The sequence below is a fragment of the Chrysochloris asiatica genome, unplaced genomic scaffold (assembly GCF_000296735.1).
Source record: "Chrysochloris asiatica unplaced genomic scaffold, ChrAsi1.0 scaffold00050, whole genome shotgun sequence".
In the NCBI taxonomy this organism is placed as follows: domain Eukaryota; kingdom Metazoa; phylum Chordata; class Mammalia; order Afrosoricida; family Chrysochloridae; genus Chrysochloris; species Chrysochloris asiatica.
In genome coordinates, this window is record NW_006408568.1 from 16,661,082 (window position 1) to 16,683,031 (window position 21,950).

The 21,950-nt window shown below is 37.8% G+C and overlaps 1 protein-coding gene across 3 annotated transcripts; it reads left to right on the forward strand.

Moving 5' to 3' along the window:
• The first annotated feature begins 12 nt into the window (after nt 1-12).
• ATP5C1 (ATP synthase, H+ transporting, mitochondrial F1 complex, gamma polypeptide 1) lies at nt 13-20,679 on the forward strand. Of its 3 annotated transcripts, XM_006862746.1 has the most exons (10): nt 13-126; nt 10,665-10,699; nt 11,263-11,394; nt 13,219-13,423; nt 14,234-14,377; nt 14,509-14,573; nt 15,948-16,103; nt 16,586-16,682; nt 19,857-19,893; nt 20,551-20,679. In XM_006862746.1, the coding sequence occupies exons 1-9, from the start codon at nt 71-73 to the stop codon at nt 19,861-19,863; spliced, it is 897 nt and encodes a 298-aa protein (XP_006862808.1). In that variant the 5' UTR covers nt 13-70; the 3' UTR covers nt 19,864-19,893; nt 20,551-20,679. The 3 variants fall into 3 exon arrangements, with proteins under 3 accessions (XP_006862808.1, XP_006862809.1, XP_006862810.1); XM_006862747.1 differs by lacking the exon at nt 19,857-19,893; XM_006862748.1 differs by lacking the exons at nt 10,665-10,699; nt 19,857-19,893; nt 20,551-20,679 and having other exon boundaries at nt 46-126; nt 16,586-16,692.
• The last annotated feature ends 1,271 nt before the right edge of the window (nt 20,680-21,950 follow it).

Here is a 21,950-nt window from a genome sequence, read left to right on the forward strand (position 1 = left end):
GCAATCGGAAAGCTTCTGCGCAAGCGTGCTGAGGCCTGTCTGACCGACCTTCAGCGAGGCCGGCTTCACCATGTTCTCTCGGGCAAACCTCGTTGGGGTCTCCGCCTGGGTTCTGCAGCCGCAATGGTATGACAGCTTGCGGTAGGGACGGGAGAACTGGGAGGGTTGGAAGAGTTCGGTCCGATTGAAAGGAGAAGGGAATGAGGTGGCATGTAGGGCAGATCAGGAGTCTCGGGTTGATCTAGGCCCCTGACCCAGCAGAAGCCCTAGAAAGTTTGGGCTGCGGGAAGCGCCTTAGAACTGGGACGGGGGCCTCCGAGAGGCTGGAGACTGCAAGTCGGTGCAAGGTCACGCCACGTCTCCTGAGACTTGATGGGGCGGGGTGAGAAACAAGAGAAGTGGTAATCTTGAACATCGGGATTGAGACTTTTAATTTCAGTACGTTTTTTAATTCATTCATCTAATAAATACTTATTGAGTGTCTGTTACGTGCCAGATAACTGTTACTGTGGCATCCTTAACTGGGCCCACAACGTGGGGGTGGAGGAAACCTAAGAAAAAGTCTAGGGAAAGGTTGCGCTGTATGTCCTTGACGCCTTTTGAAAACTCTCCTATGCTGGGCAAAGTTTGAAATGCGCCAGTGCTGAGCAGAGTAAACCTCATCGAGTTTGAGTCATCCAGGACGTTTGTTAAGCACTTGCAATTTAGCAGGATCCTTGATGTGCACTGGAGAAACGAAGGTGAATTTTTTTTTAATTAAAATACCCTCATGGACTGAAGGCAATTTTGGTGCAGAAGGGACTTTAAAGATCTGTGGGTTACTGGGAGAAGGAAAAGAGACACTTCATACTATCATGAAACCGTTATGCTGAAGTAGTAGCTCTGCAAGGTCATGAAATTGTCCCAAAGTCCTGAGGGAGGACATAGGGGGCATCTGCTAACTGCCTTGCAGGTGAAGGGTGCTACAAGTTTTAAGAATTTGAAAGATTGGTTCCCGAAAAGAAAGTTTAGGAATAGGTAGATAAAACTTATTTTGGGGGTGGATTTTTTTTTTTTTTTTTTTTAATTCTGACAGTGTAGAAGAATCTCTGACATATGCTAAGGGAGCTATTGCTTATTGGTTGTGTCTTAGGAATTGTTGTACAGTATGGGAAATTTCAAACTCACGAGCTGCTCCTTGGAAACCTTAAACAGGGGCCCTATGACTCCGAACCGACTCTAGGGCACTTTACAACAACTACATTAAATTAAATTTTTGTCTCCTAACAATGTGAGTCCTGGTGTGGCGATGTGGATTAATGCGCTTGCCTGCATAGATACATTTTTCAGTAAGCAAAGAATTTATAACTAAGATTTTCACAGAAATAAAGTAACTAATCTAAAGTGTAATAACTACAAAACGTTGGTATACTTACCTTGGAAATACAATAAGTCACTAGTTCTTAGTTGTCTAGGTGGTACTATTTGTTTATCTCAGCACTTGGTATCAAGCTTGCACTATGGTAAGTGCTAAGATGTAATGGCAGACAGTTAAGGTCTCACTGAGGTTCGTGGTACTTGAGAGCACAGTGTCTGGCACACAGTTGTTGTTGTTGTTGTTAAGTGCCGTCGAGTCGGTTCCGACCCATAGCGACCCTGTACAGGGTTTCCGAGGCACACAGTAGTACTCAACAAACATAAATTTTTCACAACCTCATCTTGCTGTGCATTAATATTATCTGCCACAGAATTTAAGTATCTTTTAAAATAAATTAGAGTGCTGGTTGGAGTGCCGGTATGGTGACATAGAATAAGCATTGGACTGCTTATTGCAAGTTCGACAGTTCAAGCCCACCAGCCGCTGCTCGAAAATCCTATATAGGGTCTCATTGAATCGGAACCAACTCAGGTTGCATTTAACAACAATCTGAGACAACTTCTGCTAGGACTATAATTGGAACCTCAATCCACATATAAAGATCATATGTCTTGACCTTAATCCTTTGGAATGGTGGTTTTAAATCACAACTTTGTTTTTAATTCACAACATTAGTGCTCCACTATGCTAATACCTTAATCTCTCTGTTCTTATAATTCCATTATTCTTGGTACCTAACGTCTTTCTTGCCTCTACTCCCCTTTCTGCCCATTAATACTGTTTTTTAACTTTAAAAATTAAAACAAGTTTAATGTTTTCAGAATTGAGTTGGTAGGGGACAGTGAGGAACTTTTTGCCTTTACAGAATCACGAAGAGGCATTTCCTCAGTTTTGTTTGATCATGGAATGCTTTTAAAAGTACAATTATTTATTGTTAAACTTATAACTTGTTAAGTGTTGAATCTGTTCTAACTCATAGCAACCCTGTTCAGGTTTTCCAAGAAGCCACTGGTAGTTTGAACTGCCAACCTCTGGTTTAAGTTGACCTTGTTGTCCAGTACTTTATCCCACAGAACTCCACTAAGTTAATTAATTTAAAGTTACGCGTAATTAAAATCATGACGGAATTATTTTAGTAATTGCTTTGGGATACCAGCGATATACCGTAATTTTTTGGAAATTAAATCCATTGATAAAATAGATATTGCGAGGTAGCATTTAAGAAATAGGAAGAAGAATTTTGAGAAAAGAACCCCTGACTTAACTGTTTTCAAATCTGGGGGGAAAAAAAAAAATTCTATTTCTTTGATTCAATAGTCTAAAAATTGCATCGTTTTATAATAGGATACCAAAGACCATAAGGTGAGCAATGCATATGATTCTCCATCCACTTTGTGTGATACATTTCAAGCTTCTCAAATAATTTCCAAAAGATGTCTTAGTAAACTATTCCAGAACATACAACATATTTAGAATTTATCTTCTCATTTGCAAAAACTGGTCTCCTTAAAGAGAGTTCATTCATTTCATGGCTATTCTGCAGGCAAATTATATCTAAAAAACAAAGTTATGTAGCATGTTGTTGTTGTTAAGTGCCATCAGAACGCGTCATCTTTCTCCCGCAGAGTGGCTGGTAGCTTCGAACTGCTGACGTTAAGGTTCGCAGCCCGATTCATACCACTAGGCTACCAGAGCTCCTTGAGGCATAGGCAGACATATTTAAGCTAAAGGAAGTCTCATCATGTGAGAGTTTCAAAACAAATTGTTGTTGTTATGTGCAGTGGAGTAGGTTCCTACTCATAGTGACCCTGTACAAGGTTTTCGAGGCTGTAAATCTTTACGGGAGCAGAAAGCATCCTCTTTCTCCTGCGGGACAGCTGGTAGTTTCCAACTGCTGACCTTGCGGCTCACAGCCCAATTCATAACCACTACGCTACCAGAGCTCCTTTTCAGAACAAATTAGGGCATGTGTATATCACAAAGCATTACAAAAGATGCTATCTCTTCAAATCTCTCACCTGTCATACCTCTAAAAACAGCTTTGTATATTCATCTAAACATGGCATGCAACTCTTAATTTGTTCCATATGATATTCTCTGACTAGAAATTTGTGTCAGTTAAGCTGGAGTCTGCCTAATACCATTAAGTCATAAGGTCACTTCTTACAGTGCATGTTAAGTGCCTTTGAGTAGATTCTGGCCCATAGTGACCCTGTATAGGCTTTCCGGGGAGCTACTGGTGAGCTTGAACCACCGACCTTTCAATTCAAACTTACTTTGCAGTCCAGTGCATTAACCCACAGTGCCACACCAGGATTCCATTTTCTAGTCCTAGTCATATTAACTTTCAGTTTAAAAAATAAAACCAGCTGCCATCCAATTCATGGTAACCCCAGGTGTATCAGAGCAGAGCTGTGTTTCAAGAGGTTTTCAGTGACTGATTTCTTGGCAGTAGATCGCCAACCCTTTCTTCCGGGATGCCTCTGGGTGAACTTGCACTACCAACCTCTCAGTGAATAGCAGAGTGTGTTAAGTGTTTGTGCCACCCAGGGATTGTAGTTTAACATTACATTTAGGGCTCTTCCATGTCTTTTCATAGCCTGGTAGCTTCTCATTTTTTATTGTTGAGAGTCCTGGTGTGGTGTTATGGGTTAATGTCCTGGACTGCAAAGTCAGTTTGAACCATGCAGTCGGCAGTTCAAGCTTACCAGCCATATTAGGAAACCCTATAGAGGGTCGCTATGAGTCGGAACTGACTTGATGGCCCTTAACAACAACAAACAACAATACTTCATTATATAGATATGCTGCTGCTTGCTTCAAAGTTGCTTTTGACTCCTAGCCACCCACTATAGGGTTTCTGAGGCTATGAACATTTGCGGGAGCAGAAAGTCTCATCTTTCTCCTGCGAGCATCCGGGGATTCCGTGTGCTGACTTTGTAGAAGACTTATATCCCCAAATTTCACCGCCATTTAGTGGACTCTAATTCAGAGCGACCCTGTATAGAATTTCCAAGTCTGTAAATCTTTACAGAAGCAGAAAGACTCTTTTCTCCTTCAGAATGGTTCGTGGGTTTGAACTGCCAACCTTGTGGTTAGTAGTAACATTGAATTTGGGTCGTATCAGTCCTCCAACTTTGTTTTTCAGTATCATGTTGGCTATTCTGTGCCATATGTTTTAGATAAGTTTGTCAATATCAATGCAGTAATTTGTTGGGATTTTGATTGAAACTGTTGAATCTACAGATCCAGTTGAGAAAAATTGACATCTTAACAATTCTTATTCATAAATATAGAAAATCTTTTTATTTATCCTTTGATTTCTTTCATCTCAGTTTTATATTTGAAATTCTAGTTGTTCGCTGCTGATAAATAGAAATACAGTTGACATTTGACTATCAACACTGTATCCTGTAATCTTGCTATAATTATATACTGGATCTGGAAGTTTTGTAACTTCTTTGGGATTTTGTCTGCCATAGCACAGAGTTTTATTTCCTCCTTTGCAATCTGTGTGCTTTTACTATTTCTTTCTCTTGACTTATTGAATAATTTTGTTAAAAGCATCCTCATCTTATTCCCAGTCATCCCTTTTCTTACCATTAAATATGTTGCAATCAATCCAGGTATAGCTGACTTCCAGAGAAGAGACCAACAGAGGAGTCAAAAATTAGCTGTACTTTTTTTGTACATACTCTTTCTGAGGTTGAGGATGTTGCCCTCTATTCATAGTTTGCTGAGAGTTTTTATCATGAATGGATGTTAGATTTCTGTTACACTGCTTCTTCTGCATCTGTTGATGTGATCCTATGGTTATTTTGTGGGGGTTTTGCTGCTCTCTTAAAGATTATTGTTGTTAAGTGCCATTGAGTCGGTTCAACTCATAGCAACCCTATATAGCATTTCTGAGATGTGACTGGTGAACTTGAACCACTGACCTTGTGGTTCAAACCGACCACGCTGTCCAGTGCATAACCCACAGCATCACACTAGGACTCCTAGAAAACCCATGGGGGCAGTTAGTTCTACTCTGTCACATGGCGTTGCTGTGAGTTGAAAAGTGACTCAATGACACCTAACAATTGACTCTTGAATGTTGAACTAGCCTTGCATAGCTGGGATAAATCCCACTTGATTGTATTATACAATTCTTCTACATTGTTGAATTTAATTTATTAGCATTGGTTGAGAAATTTTGCATCTGTATTGCAAAAATCCTGAAGAGGATACTGGTCTGCAGTATCCCATTCTCTATCTGATTTTGTCATCAGAGTAATCATGGGCTCAGAGAATTACGAAGTGTACCCTCTGCTTCTGAGACTAGAGGATTGGTATCATTTCTTAAATGTTAGGTAGAATTTACTAGTGAAATCATTTGGGCCTGATATGTTCTTTTTTGAAAAGTTATTAATTGTTGGTTTTGTGTCTTTAACTATTATGGATTGTGATGGATTGAATTGGGTCCCCCACCCAAAAAATATGTGTTGTAAATCCTAACTTCTATGTTTGTGATTATAATCCCATTTGGGAATGGGTAGTCTTTGTTAATGACACAGGATTAGTGTGGAGTATGTCTTGAGTCTATCTCTTTTGAGATACAAAAGAAGTTAAACAAAGGAGAAAAGTAGAGATGAGGTAAAAGAAGTGTCAAACCAGATGGAAATCTCTAAGGAAGCAGAGAAGAGACAAGGACCTTCCTTCAGAGCTGACAGGGAAAGTGTTCTCTTAGAGCCAGTGCTCTGAATTCAGACTTCCGGACTCCCAAACTGATAAAATACATTTCTGTTTGTTAAATTCATCCACTGTGATATTTCTGTTATAGCAGCACTAGATAACTAAGACGAGTAACTTCCAACTGTGTAAGTTTTGGTAGTTTATATTTTTCAAGGAATTGCCCATTTCATTTAAGTTAACAAGTTTGGAGGCATAGAGATACTCCATTTAATTTCCATAGGATCTATAGTGATGGTCCATTTTTCATTTCTGATTATTAGTCATTTATGCCTTCTCTTTTTTTCCTAGTTACTGATCATTTCAAAGAACCAACTTTTGGCTTCATTAATTGCCCCATTAACTTTCTGTTTTTAATCTTACAGGTATCTGTTCAATTTTTGTTGTTTCTTAAGCTTCATCTAGGCTTAACATTGCTCTTGTTTTGTTGTAAATTTAACTTTTTTGGTTTCTTTTGAGACATTTTTGACCCATGTGTTATTTAGAGGTGTATTTTTTAATATCCAAGTATTTTGGATTTTTCATCTATCTTTGTTCATTGATTTCTAATTTAATTGCATTGTGGCCTAAGACCATATTTTGTATGATTTCTATACTTTTAAATTGTTAAGCAGTGTTTCATGGCACAGATTATAGTCTTGGTGAATATTATGGAACTTTGTTGTTGTTGTTAAGTGCCATCGAGTCGGGTCCGACCCATAGCGACCCTGTACAGGGTTTCCGAGGGTGTAAATCTTTACGGGAGTAGAAAGCCTCATCTTTCTCCCGCGGAGTGGCTGGTAGTTTCGAACGGCTGACCTTAAGGTTCACAGCCCAATTCGTAACCACTACGCTACCAGAGCTCCTTTATTATGGAACTTTAGAAGACTGTATATTTTGCTGTTATAGAAATATCCTATAAATGCCAAATAGATTCGGTTGATGGATGGTACTGTTTACGTTCCTTACTGATTTTCTGTCTACTAGATCTACCAATTACTGGTAATCTAACCTACTGCCCTTAAGTTGATTCAGGCTCCTAGTCACCCTGTAGGATAGAATAGAACTGCTCCTTAGGGTTTCTGAGACTGTAAATCTTTTTGGAAGCAGCCAGCCTCTTCTTTTCTTCTAGTGGGTTTGAACCACCAACCTTGCAATTAGCTGCCCAACACTTCTGGTTACTGACACAGTGGGCTGTTAAACTCTTCTATTTTAAAAGTGGGTTTGTTTCACCTTGTAACTCTATTTTTCACTGCATGTATTATGAATTAAATTGAAATCTACTGCCATCAAGTCAATTCCGGCTTATAGTGACCCTATGTAGGATTTTTGAGGCTATAAATCTTTATAGGTGCAGACAGCCTCATCTTTCTTTTACAGAGTGGCTAATGGGTTTGATATGCTGACCTTGTAGTTAGCAGTCTAGTGCTTATCTTATAGTGTTCCATAGGGTTGTGTATATACTATTGATTGTTATATTTTCTTGGAAAATTGACCTTTTTTCATTATAGCCCTTTTTGTCGCTGATAATTTCTCTTCTACAGTCCATTTGTTGGAAATTAATATAGTGGCAGTGTTTCATTCTGCTGTGCATAGAGTCGCTATGAGTTGGTACCAACTCAATGGCACCTAACAACAACAGTACCAGCTTTCTTTTGATTAGTGTTAGCATAGTGTATCTTTCTTCATCTCTATTTGCATCAATTGACCGTAGAAGAATGATGCTTTTGAGTTATGGTGTTGGAGGAGAATATTGAAAGTGCCATGGGCTGCCAAAAGAACTAATAGGTCCATTTTGGAAGAAGTGTAGCCAGAGTGCTCCTTGGAGGCCAAGATGGCTAAACTTCGTCTCTCATACTTCGGACATATCGTCAAGAGGGACCAGTCTCTGGAGAAAGATATCATGTTTGGTAAGTTGGAGGGTCAGAGAAAAAGAGGAAGACCCCTAACGAGATGGATTGACCAAGTGGCAGCATGGATGGGCTTTCAAGCATGGCAACAGTAGTGAGGTTGGCCCAGGATTGGGCAGTGTTTCTTTCTGCTGTGCATAACCCATAGTGTTGGGTCGGTACCGACTCGACAGCACTTAACAACAACTCTGTTAACTATCTGACCCAGGGAGGCATTTGAATTTTTCATTATATAGGTTTTACATTTATTATAATATCTTTTCTTTCCATTTTCTTCTTTTTCTTAGCCTCAAACTTCATCCTACAACAGACTTCTCTTGACCTTTACTTTCAGGATACTACTTGTTACCTGCCTCCATCCTTCCACCTCAAGCACTTTAGAATGCCACTTTGATTTTACGATCTGTGCACAGTTATTACTCATTTCACTAAAACACTGTTTGGTTGACAAGTTTCTTCTAATTCTGCCTATAGTTGGTTTGGTTTTTTTTCATTTTGATTGGGTTTTTGGAGGGAGAGGAGGAGTAGCATCAACTACTCTGTATATCTATAGCCTCTCCAATCCCAAAATCTCTGTTGTTTCCCAGACGTTGACATTTCCATCTGGTAGTCTTCTTAACTATGTCATATCCAAAATTCATTGTCTCCAAGGAAACCATCCCCACCCAGGTCTTCTCTCAGTGTCATTCTGATCATTAAATTACAAATCTTTGGATTATCCTTATTGGATTCTTCCTCACTCTTAAGAGCTTGCTCCCAAATCTAGCCTTCTATTACTTTGCCAACATCTTATTCAGGTTTTTAACCTCTCTTATCATTAATCTTGCAACTTTATTATTTGCTTTTCACTGCCATTGTTGTTGAGAAGTACCATTGAGTCAGTTCTGACCCATGGCAACCCTGTATAGAGTTTTCAACAAGTAATTGGTGGACTTGAACCACCAACCTTATGGTTCAAAACAACTGTGCAGTTCGGCACATTAACCGAAAACCAGCCAGATTTGTGGGGGGCTCTATAAACATGCATTGTGTCCTACTTTGTTGTTGTTGTTATGTGCCGTGGAGTCGGAACCGACTCATAGCGACCCTGTACAGGGTTTCCGAGGGTGTAAATCTTTACGGGAGTAGAAAGCCTCATCTTTCTCCCGCGGAGCAGCTGCTAGTTTCGAACTGCTGACCTTGCGGTTCACAGCCCGAGTCGTAACCACTACGCTACCAGAGCTCCTTTGTTGTGTCCTACTACTAAGAAGAAAAAAAAATTAAACTTATTATTAATTCCAGCCTTTTCTCCAGCCTCATCTTCTACCATTTCTCACTGTTATATCATTCAAAAGATCTAATTTCCAGAACGCCCTTATTAGGTCCTTATTTATGCACTAGTTTGCATATTCTTCAATTCTCCCCGGAAACTTTCTTTGCTTTGTGTGAATTTGAGAGCCAAAAGATAATTTAACTATGTTAAATACATACTGACTTATCCACCAGAAAGCAGCTCTGCTACCGTAGTGGTTACGAATTGGGCTGCTAACCTCAGCGTCAGCAGTTTGAAACTACCAGCTATTTTTCAGGAGAAAGATGAGGCTTTCTACTCCCATAAAGATTTACAACCTCGGAAACCACCCTGTACAGAGTCGCTATGAGTCAGAACTGACTCCCCGGCACATAACCACCACTACCACCAATCCACTAGACCTCATTTATAAAGTCTGAGACCTTAGAAAAGAAGGTTATTTTTCTGTTGTTATTTTATATATTGTTATTTTATATAGTTTATATAAACCTATGTGAAAATAACAATAGAAAAAGAAAAGTGAATTATTTAAATCCCATGAGTCATACATATTTTTCTGAGTAGTCAACCTGCTAGTAGTATTTTAGTTATGTCAAGATTTCAGAGCTTAAAAAAGTCAAATAATTTTGACTCTTAGGTATAAATACTATCTGTCTCATGTTAACTTTGAAGAGTACAGAAAAATATTTAATGTAAATGTTATGTATTTATTTTATATTGTAAGCTCCTTGTGGTTAGAGACCATATTTTATTCACCAAGGACTATAGTAGCTGCTGACTAAATGTTTAATTGACTTGAAAAGTTAAACATTGTTTCAAACAAACTACATTCACTTCTAAAGTTTTCCATATAGTCATGTTAGAATGTATAATCGACAGTAAATTGAGGAAGTCAAGTAATGCTTTTTAGAGGTGATTGACCTTGATTCTAAGTATAGATGCATAGCCTAGCCAGGACAAGGACTTCACTGCCATAGAAATAATAATGGCAAGGAGGTATAAATAGGTCATGTGTGAATGCATTGTGGCATTAATGGTAAGTGTGTGTTATATAGGTATAATAAAGCAAGGCTTTTAATACAGGGTTTGGTATCAATATTAAGGAATTAAAGTTTATAAGACATTTGTATATATTAATATATTGTTAAGTACCATCAAGTGGGTTCTGACTCATAGAGACCCTGTGTAGGGTTTCCGAGGAGCAGCTCGTGGTAGCAGTCTAGTGCTTATACTACATTGCTGCACCAGAAGTCTATACTTGTAAATATTTAGAGTGCTCTATTTGATAGGTTATTTCTGTGGGGCATTTGTTAAACATATTAGCTTGGAAATTTTTCTTACATAGTGGAGCTGTTATTCAAAATCACTGAAATATTCTTATAATCTTTATTCTTAGGACCCAAGTTCGAAATATGGCAACTTTGAAAGATAGTAAGTACTTTATTTGTTTTGATATGTTTATTAAAGGACAAGACAAACTAAGTAATACTTGTAAAGATACAGCTTTAACCCATTATATATTTGATCAAAATTGATCAAATGAATCCATGTTATATGTGTGAAACATTGGACCTATTTGGAAGAAAAACAGTACGAAGTGACACATGAAAAACTTTTGGTGTGATTTTACTGTCTGTAAAATGGTAATAACATAATTAGAAAATGTAATGCTATTTGTCCTTATATGAAAGTAGTGTTGTGGAATATATTGATAAAGGCCATTTTTAATATCTTTTAATGTTTTAAATGTATAATGTGGTTATTTAATGTTGCCACTTTGCTTTGTCCTAAGTAGCAATTAGATTTGATTTCCTTTATTAGTCTTGCACTAATTCTAACATCAAGCTTAGTTCAGCATCATTCATTCACTGTGTATCAATGTTCAAACTGCTATTATTCATTTTACCTTGCACATTAGAAAGATATTTCAATAAATTCTGAAGTGAAACTATCCTACAATTCCTTTACTTTAACAAAGCACTTATGTTTTTCAGTTACCAGGCGACTGAAGTCAATCAAAAACATTCAGAAAATTACCAAGTCTATGAAAATGGTAGCAGCAGCAAAATATGCCCGAGCTGAGAGGGAGTTGAAACCGGCTCGAGTGTATGGAGTAGGATCTCTGGGTAAGAGTGTATTTCACAAATTAAAAAGAAGTTTGAACAGAAAGCTCAATGACTTTATTATTAAGTGCTTACACTGATGGTGGTGAGTAGTGGTTATGTGCTATGCAGTCAGTTCTGACTCATAGCAACCCTGCACAGGGTTTCCGAGACTGTAAATCTTTACAGGAGCAGAAATCCATATCTTTCTTCTGTGCAACAGCTGGTAGTTTTGAACTGCTGACCTTAGGGTTAGCAGCCCTACTCATAACCACTACGCTACCAGAGCTCCTTGCTTACAATGATACCAGGCCTATTTTGAGTACTTCACATACATTTCATTTTCACAACATCCCTATGAAGTAGTAATTATTTTTATAGTCACTGCTTTACAAATGAGAAGAACTAAAACCAGCTGCTCCGTGGGAGAAAGATGAGGCGTTCTGCTCCCGTAAAGATTAACAGCCTCGGAAACCCTGTGCAGGGTCACTATGAGTCGGAATCAACTCCACAGCACATAACAACAACAACAAAACACTGTGAAGTTAAATAACTTGCTCCAGGGCCGCCTATGTTATTGTTGTTAGATGTTGTGAAGTCAGCTTCCGCTCGTAGTGACCCTGTGTATAACAGAATGAAACACTGCCCAGTCTTGCTCTGTCTTCACAGTTGTTATGTTTGAGCCTATTGTTGGAGCCACAGTGTTAGTCCATCTTGTTAAGTGTCTTCCTCTTTATCGCTTACCCTTTACTAAGCATAATGTCCTTTACGAAGGACTGGTCCCTCCTGATGTATCCAAGATGAAGCCTCACCATTCTCTCTTCCAAGGAGCATATTGACTGTACTTCTTCCAAGACAGATTTGTTATTTTGGCAGTCCATAGTACTTTCAGTATTCTTCACCAACTCTGGTCTTCCTTAGTCGTTGTCCAGTATTCACATGGATATGAACTGATTGAAAATACCATGGTTTGGGTTAGGCACACTGGCTTTAGAGTTGAGTATTTACTTCTTTGTTGTTGTTATATGAGGGTGGGGTGACTCCTCAAGTATTGAGATTTGAAAATCATTGCCTTACAATGAGAAATTTTATTGAAGTGGTGAATATGGCAACCATGAAAAATCACCTTGCAAGTTATAGGCTGCTAAAACCCATCACTGCACCCAGACCACACTTCCATTGGCTGCTTCTAGCCAGTGACCAAACACAAGAAAGACACTAAAGCAAGCTTGTTCTGAGGAGACATGGGCCGCCTCTGATTTGCTATCTTAACTTGGGGGCTCCCAAATAGCCTTGCCAAACTTTCCTTAAATTGCACAGCAGTCTAAGAAGCATCCACCCAGTCATTTTACCCTCTCTTCTCTCCATGAGTCAAACTCGGATGGAGGTCAGAAGGCTCTCTTTGTTTTGCCTTCCTTTTTTCTTTGAGAAACATTTTGCGTAGGAAAAGTTTTGCTCATTTAATCCTACCTTGCCCCTGTTTCTTGAAGGACCAGACCAACAAAGTGAGGTTGTTAAGTAATCCCCAGTATAAAAATTGCATGGATTTTTACAGTAATTTAGTATATAAGTAATTGTAGTGCATTTTCAACTTAAATTAAGTTGGCCATTAATTTGCCTTTAGAAACATTTGCCATATTAAGACCTTTACATTTAGACCCTTAAATGATTTTCAACTTGATTGAAATGAACTATGTACGCCGACACTTTTGACTGTATTGATCAAATGATACCTAAATATTGATATATCTTTTTGAAAACAGCCAACTTTTTTGTAAGCTAGGGATTGTTTCTGTATTTATGTTCATTTATTATTTTTTTTTAAAGTTCTTTTTGTTTGCTTTTAAGCTCTCTATGAGAAAGCTGATATTAAGGCACCTGAAGGCAAGAAGAAACACCTCATAATTGGTGTATCCTCAGATAGAGGGCTTTGTGGTGCCATTCATTCCTCGGTTGCTAAACAGATGAAAAGTGAGGTAGCCACCCTCACAGCAGCTGGAAAAGAAGTTATGCTTGTTGGAATTGGTGATAAGCTCAGGGGCATACTTTATAGGTAATGTAAATATGTATTGTTCTAAAGGAGGCAAATAGGAATAAGTGAGAGTTTCTTTGATAATTTATTTAAGCAGGATGTCTTTTTTAGTTATCTATTTTATATTTACAGAGTGGTGTTTTGGGGGTTTTTTTTTTTTCAAGAATTTATTAGAATATAGATATCTCCTATTTTCTATTTGTCTTTTACTTCCTCTTCCTCCAAACCATAAATTGAGAAACTGTGAGGATATCAAAAGCTGGTGGCATTTATCCAAATGAGATATGACAGCTTGGAAGTAGTAGAAATGAACAATAGTCAATAGTTCATTATGATTATTGTTGTTAGGTGCCTTTGAGTCCGTACCAACTCATAGCATAGTGATCCTATGCCAACAGAACAAAACACTGCCTGGTCCTAGGCCAACCTCACAATTATTGCAACACTTGAGCCTACTGATGCTGTCACTTTGCCAATCTATCTCACTGGGGGTCTTCTTCTTTTTCTCTGACCCGCCACCTTACCATTATGATTTTTGTTGTTGTTAAGTACCGTGGAGTTGATTCCGACTCATAGTGACACTGCACAGGATTTCCAAGGCTGTAAATCTTCATGGGAGCAGATAACCTCATCTTTCTCCCATGGAACTGCTGGTAGTTTCGAACTGCTGAGCTTGAGGTTGGCAGCCCGACTCGTAAACACTACACTACCAGAGCCCCTTATGATTAGAAGGAGGAAAATAAAGACAGAATTATCAAAATAGAAATGTTTCATTTTTAGTCTTTAGTATTTTGTTAAACTATTTAATGTGATGACTTTATTTTCTTGTAGGACTCATTCTGACCAGTTTCTGGTGACATTCAAAGAAGTGGGAAGAAAACCCCCTACTTTTGGAGATGCATCTGTTATTGCCCTTGAATTACTAAATTCTGGATATGAATTTGATGAAGGATCTATCATCTTTAATAGATTCAGGCAAGATAGATTTAAAAATCAAAGCTTTCTTATGTTCATGAACTGAATTATTTCTTTTAAATTAAGTAAGTGTCTACCTAACAGTTTAAAACTTACTGTTTGAAAATTAAACTTGTTTTTGCCATTTATAGGTCTGTCATCTCTTATAAGACAGATGAAAAGCCCCTGTTTTCCTTGAGTACCATTGCAAGTGCTGGTGAGTAGCTTCTGTGAGACCACTATGTTTGCTATGTAAAGAAGAGAGATTTGCATGATAATGAAAGTATTGTTTGTTAGGATATCCTGTTTTCAGTAGAAGAATATTCTAGACTGTTAAATACTATCTGGTAGTGGCTTCTTGCTCCTATCTTAGTTCTTTCATTGCTTAACAAATCTTATTCCATTTCTTCATTGATTAAACCATTAAAAATCTATTGAGGGCTATAATTAGACATGTTGCAATATATGTAAGGGAACGTACCTAATTACAGTCAATCAGAAGCTCTAGAACAGATTTTGAAGAATGTTCAACACTGATTTACCTTGACCCACTCACACATTCCTGTTTTACTATTTGAATATTGAATAATGTCATGATTGCTGTCTAAAACATTCAAAAATAATATTCTGGAATAAATTTCATTTTACTAAGATTTTTTTTTTCCTTCCATATACCATATTTCAGGAGTATGGTGGCTCTGTAAGATAAGCACTGGATTGCGAGCCACAAGGTCACCAGTTTGAGCCCACCAACCACTCCGTGGGAGAAAGATGAGGCTTCTGCTCCCGCAAAGATTTACAGCCTCAGAAATCCTGTACAGGATTTCCATGAGTCAGAATTGACTTGACATCACTTAACAACAACATGTACATGTAGTCTGTGTTTTAAATGACACATTCATAGCTGTGTCTAAAAATCTATAGTCAGAACAGGTACACACAGTTAACCTTACTTTCGTGCAAGAAAAGGCTCAAGGCTTTGTTAATGAGATAAAAGCTATACACGAAGGTGATTTCGATAAAGAATTTGTTGATTCAACTGTTTCAAAAAGAGGCAGATTTATGTAACATTAAAGCAAGGCTTCAAAGACAAAGACAGCAGCTAACCCTGGCTTTGAATGTGTGTAGTCTCCAGGGTTCTGCGAGTAATCCAGTGTCACGTATCGGCTCTTGATATATCTTCCTTTTCCAGAGCTTCGACCTATAATTTTTTCCTTTCCAGTTACTTTGACAGGTCACCCAAATTATAAAACTACCATTCTGTTCCTGTATTGTTTTTTTGCCCATGACAGAACTGGTTCAAAGCCCTACATTAAAGGGCAAGTAAGTGTTGTACATCAGTTGGACATTTGTGGCCCGGGAACTAACTTGTACACTTTTCCATTTTAAATGTTGACTTCTAATGTTTATTAAGCACAGGAAATAAAATATCAAACACTTTATTTACCTCACGTTTTGCTGGAAAGCTGGTATAACATAATCATTTAGGACAGATTCTTTTACTTATCTTACATTGATTCCTACTCTGCAGTTGTGTTTGTAGATCTTTGTTCTTTATAACTTCAAAGAAATTTTTCATTTGTTTTAACAGAGAGCATGAGTGTCTATGATGATATTGATGCTGATGTGCTGCAAAATTACCAAGAATACAATCTGGCAAATATCATCTACTACTCTTTAAAGGAGTCCACCACTAGTGAGCAAAGTGCAAGGATGACAGCTATGGACAATGCTAGCAAGAATGCTTGTAAGCATACTTTCTATCTTTTGAGGACTCTGTTGCTGAGAACAGCATGATGATCCTAACCTGAAAACAATGCCATTCTTTAAATAGACCAGGAAGCACAATAGCTAGGCTCTAGCTCTGGGCTCTGCCATTGACTCTACACATATATTTTACCAGTTACTGTTTTCCTTGAATTTTCTCATCTGAAAAATTAGAAATGAAATCTGATCTGTATTATGAGATAATACTTTGAATATAAGAGAAGTATCATTTTGAGGAAGCAGTAGGCTTGCAAGTATTTTGAAAAGATATCCTATGGAAGATGCAAAACTCTTTTCAGAAAATTTTTGAGAGACCAATTATTGTATCAAGGTACCCAAACAAGAGTAGGCACTATAACTTAATTTTCCTATCTCATATTTTTAATTAAGCAACATAATTCTCTGAGTGAGTTTATTAAAGTTTTTCTAGTTTTCTATTTAATTGCCTGTTTTTGTTTATAGCTGAGATGATTGACAAACTGACTTTGACATTCAACCGCACCCGCCAAGCTGTCATCACAAAGGAGTTGATTGAAATCATCTCTGGTGCTGCTGCTCTGTGAGTAATTTAAATAACCTTCAGAGAGTTTTTCTCATCTTTCAGTTCTGTTAGTATAACCTTTGGATGCATGAAAGTTGTCTGTTTTGTCTTTACAGATTAAATGATCTAGTGCTTAATCTTAATATGCTTATACTCTTAGGATATAAAAACTTGGTGAAAATGGGATCTCACCAGTTTATTCTGATTGTTTCAGCTGAGACATTCAGGCTTGGTTTCTTCTATTTAGAAAGTAGTATATTGTTAGCTTTCACTTGCCTAAAGTTTTAGGAAACAAAGATATGGATAATACAGTGTCATTTATACTGCCTGTTTATTTTTTAAGTATTAAATTGAATACCCACTATGTACAAGTACAGTGCTAGGCATTGTGGAATCATAAAGATTTAAGGGATAGGATAAGAAATATAAAACATACAGATAATTATGATAAAAGAAAATGGATATTGAGTTATTTTTTGACTCACACTTACCTCCGACTAATTGATCAAGTCTCCTTACTATTTCTTGAATCCTTTTCCTTCTTTAGGCCCACTTAATTCAGATCCTTTTCATTTCTCTCTTGAATCAAAAACTTAATTTTTGAGCATCTCTCAAGTGGCAGGCCCTGTATTGAGGAGTTAGTGATAATAGTGTCTGTGTTCAAAAAGCTCACCATCGTCACAGGGAGGACAGACATTAAATAAGAAATTAATTCCAATAGAGCAGGGGTCAACAAACTGGTGAGTTTTTACATTTTTGAAGGGTTAGAGGGAGAGACTGCATGTGACCTACAAAGCCTGAAAGATGTACAGGAAACAGTTTGCTTACCCTTTTGATAGAGCATCATAAGGAAAAGAATAGACTACCCTACAGGTGCTTCACTGTGAAGGGGCCCCAGGTCAAAAAGACACACTCCACTCCTGACTCTGCTTTCTTGGTGGTAGTAGTACCCCCACCCCACCCCCAACCCCTTCTGTCTGCTCACTTCTTTCTCCTTTTATCTTTGTAAGATAAGATAAAAGATGTTACAGGCCATACTCCTGGGAAACTTCCTTCCATCAGTTCAGGGCTGTGATGGGATTAGGGTATTGCTGCTGCTGTTTTTGTTCAGTGTTGTCCAGTCGGTTCCAACTCACTGTGACCCTCTACAGGGTTTTCGAGGAGTGGCTGGTGGGTTTGAACTGTCAGCCTTGCAGTCCAGTGCTTTTCCTCTAGCAACACGCCAGGACTCCAAGGGTATTGCAGCTCACCCTTAATCCTCTGAGTGGTTTATCACATAACCGCCACATTACATCATTATCTAACTGCTAAACCACTGAGAATCGTGACCCAACCAAATTGACACATATTTTGGAGGAACACGGTTCAGTCTATGACAGTGATACATGTGATCGTACATTTTCTGTCCATCAACCCTTTTCTCCAGTCTAATCATGTGGTACTGTGTGTTAATGTGCTAAACTGCAAGTTTGGTTTAGACTGCAAGGTTAGTGGTTTGAGCTCATCACCTGCTCCCTGGAAACCCTATACAAGGGTTGGAACCAGCTGGATGGGACTTAACAACAACAGTCTGTTGCTACTACCAGTTTTCATTTCCCTTGAACTTCTTACATCTGTGAATTGGCACATGCTGCTGCTTTTGTTTAGAATGCCATTCTTATCCTCTCTTTGGCCCCTTGAGTCTTCAGCTTGCTGGCTGTTTCGTACCCTTCCTAATTGGACTAGGGGAGTCATTTCGCTTTCTCATCCCTGCCTTTCTCGTCCTGTACTTCACTTATTCATAGCATTTGAAACATTTTATTAAGAATTCCTTTTTTGTTTGTATACTCCTTATTAACTTTTGTGCCCCCATTACCTGGCACATAAATCCTTAATAATTGTTGGTTGAATAAATGAATGAGTGCCACATGTGTATTAAGAACTAGAAATTTAGAAGAGGAAGAAATAACATTATTTTGAGAACCAGAGAAGGCTTTATCATTAAAATGGCATTTAAGTAGATCCTTAAAAGTATCATTTCAAAAGTGGGAACTGGGTAGAATATCAAAGAGAGACGAGTAAAACTGATGGAGCCAACAGAGACTGTTTTATAAGTTGTTAGTTGCTGTCTGAAACACCCTTCTTCCTTTCTTACTTTGTTAGGACTAACCCATCTCTCAGCCTGGCCACTAATGGTTGTATTAGCATGTTAGAGTACAGTATGCATTGAATGGCCTGCCACTTGTTTTGTAAAAACTTAATTAAAATACTCTTGTCTTGTCTCAATTTTGTCATTATCCTTGTTATACGAGGGAGCTACTAAAAGCTCATGACACAAAAAATCACTCTCTCTTAATTCCATTTTCCCAGGAACTTTTTTAAGCCCCCTCTTATATCCTCTTGTTAATACTAAGCTGATTTCTTCTTTGGTCTTAAATGTAAGGAACCTGGAGGAAAATCTACATTCTGAGGCATTTTTGAGGCTCAGTAGTTCAGAGGGTTGCATGAGATGCAATCTTGCCAAGGTTCATTCCTAGCAGTCCCTTTTCTGTTCTTGAAAAGGGACTGCTAGGAATGAACCTTGGCAAGATTGAAGTCTAATCAAAAACTGATTAGGAATAGAGAGAAAGCCTTACTGAAAAACGCAAAATCAAAACAAGTGAGAAGGAAATGTGGCACAAAATTGATAGTGGGGGAAATAAGAATTCAGGATTCAGATCATTGGAAATTAATAAATTTTCACTAATCCTTTCATAAAAACTTAGTTTGTGGGTTCCATATTGGATCATTTATATGAATGGATTTGCATGTGCTAATCTATAAATTATTCATTCTTGTTATAAAGACTTTAACATTTAAAACAAATAGTTTGGCTATTTAGTAGTAAAATAAGTAACAATAATATCTGAAGTGCCAAGTAGTAGTTGTCAGCCTAAAATTTTTAAATACATTTTTTAAAAAAAGTAGTGGTTTTCATTATTGTTTCATCATCTTGCATAAGATTGGTTTCGTTGCTTCTAACCAGATTGAAATCTATAACTTTTAATAACTATCATTGAGTGTGCTTTGAGGAAGTATTTTGGTAAGTATTTATGTGGTGTGTTCAGGTGGAATGGATAAAGAAATGGACCTTTGTAGTTGGAAGTTATATGTGCATGGATTGCTTGTTGACGTGCTTGTTTGTTTGTCTTTTTCTTCTAATATAATAACCAGGGATTAATGAAAATCAAGTGTCATCCTCAAACAAGAGGTAAAGTGGTAAGATTTTATACCTTTCCAGAAAAGAAGTTCAGCCAGATATAATTGACACTAATTTAGAAATAGACTGTTTCTCTAAGAGATTTGGGTTGATGGGGCCAATATATAGTAGCTGCTAACTTGTGGGCGCCAACATTTAAAATGTGTTGGACATAGGAAATCTAGTTCATTGGTCAGATGAGATATACCATGAAATAAACTTTGAGGGTAGAAAATTAGTAGGTGTTTTGTTTTTCAAAAAGTACTAAATACAGACTAGTTAATAATAGAATGCTAGTTCTCAAACTTTATGGTCTTAGGATCCCTTTTATACTTTTCACACCTGATTTTAACAGAAGACAACTGGATTTTCATTTACTTTTGCATTCATTCTGTTACAATATCATGTTTCATGTACCCTCTGGAAAACCCACTCTATACTACAGAGAATAAGAGCAAAACTGATAATAACACTATTATTAAATAAAATCGTTTTGCTCTCACTGACCCATGAAAGGGTCCACAGACCGAAATTTGAGAATTGCTGGTGTACAATAACACATAAATCCAGTTATTTAAACCCCACTTTAAATTCTTATCATCTCTTGACAGTATTATTTTCCAAAAAAATATTATTTGATTTTCACTTGTTCCATACTTTATTTTTCAGGTAAAGAAGAGAAGTTAAGGCAGCTGATCTTGTTGTGCTTAACTGCTTTCCTTGTCAGAAGACATTGTTCAAATTATTAAAAAGACAGCAAGATATTTGTAAATTATCTTACAATAAACAACTTGAAATTTAAAAATTCACTGTTCTTTTTTTGATATTAGAACAATAATGGTTTTCGAAATTAGGTGTTAAACATTTAAAATAATGACTTAAGAAGCTCTTCTTGCTGTGTAGTTCTCTAACAGCCTTAAAAAGTATCTTAATCAAAGATATGTACAAATAACAAGCTCGGCCCAAGCTTCCATTCTTTTGCTTTCAAAGAGAAAAACAGTTAAAATGCTACTGGAGTCATTTGCCGTTTCTCATACATAGGATAAACATGTACAGGTATATATGTCATTTGAATATGGGATTGGTAAACTAGGGCCATGGAGTGAAGAAATTACATTTTTTTAAAGCTGTAAAAAAATGTTTTTTAACTAAACCAAAGAAAAATATGCAACGGAAATTCATTGTGACTGTGAACTAGAGTTTTGGTTAATCCTCAGTTGTTTTAAGAGTGGTTATGTGCCACTGAGTCACTTCCAACTCATAGTGAGCCTGTATGTATAGGGTGTCCAGGCTGGAAAGAAACCTTTATGGGAGCAGAAAGCCTCATCTTTCTCCCGCGAAGCTTAGTAGATTCAAACCACTGACCTTGCGTTTAGCAGCCCAGTGTAATCCACTACTCACTGCAAGGACAGCAGTTCAAAACTACCAGCTGTTCCGCGTGAGAAAGGTGAGGCTTTCTGCTCCTGTAAAGATTTACAGCCTCAGAATGAGTTGGAATTGACTCCACGGCACACCATCACCACCAGAACACCTTTATTTAAAAGTTATTGTTAAGTGCCATTGTGCCTGTTTCAACTCAGTGACCCTGCATAGGGTTTCCAAGGAGCAGCTGATGGATTTGAACTGCCAACCTTATGGTTCATACGTACAGTGCTGATCCTACAGAGTGATGGTGGTGGTTGTGTGCTGTGGAATTGGTTCGACTCATAGCAATCCTGTGCAGGGTTTCCGAGGCTACAAATCTTTATGGGAGCAGAAAGCTTCATTTTTTTCTCCCATGGAACTGCTGGTAGCTTTGAACTTCTGATTATGAGATTAGCAGCCCAGTTCTACAGAGTAGGTGACTGAAAATATGACTATCAACTCTACTTGGGTGGAGCTCTTTGACCATGAGCCTCTTCATAGAAGACTCTTCAAAACTTCCTAGATTGAAGATTTGAGTGTTAGCACCTGGGAACCAGGTGGGGGCGGGGGCACCAGCACTCAGCAACAGACTCCTGCCCTCCCAGCTCTTGTCAGTGTTAGCACCTGAGCACCAGGTGGGGGTGGGGGCACACACAATAGGGACA

Coding starts and splice junctions, on each gene's coding strand:
- ATP5C1 (XM_006862746.1), top strand. CDS start 71: ATGTTCTCTCGGGCAAACCTCGTTGGGGTCTCCGCCTGGGTTCTGCAG. Junction 10,700..11,262: donor TATGGCAACTTTGAAAGATA/GTAAGTACTTTA, acceptor TATGTTTTTCAG/TTACCAGGCGACTGAAGTCA. Junction 16,104..16,585: donor CAATGCTAGCAAGAATGCTT/GTAAGCATACTT, acceptor TTTTGTTTATAG/CTGAGATGATTGACAAACTG.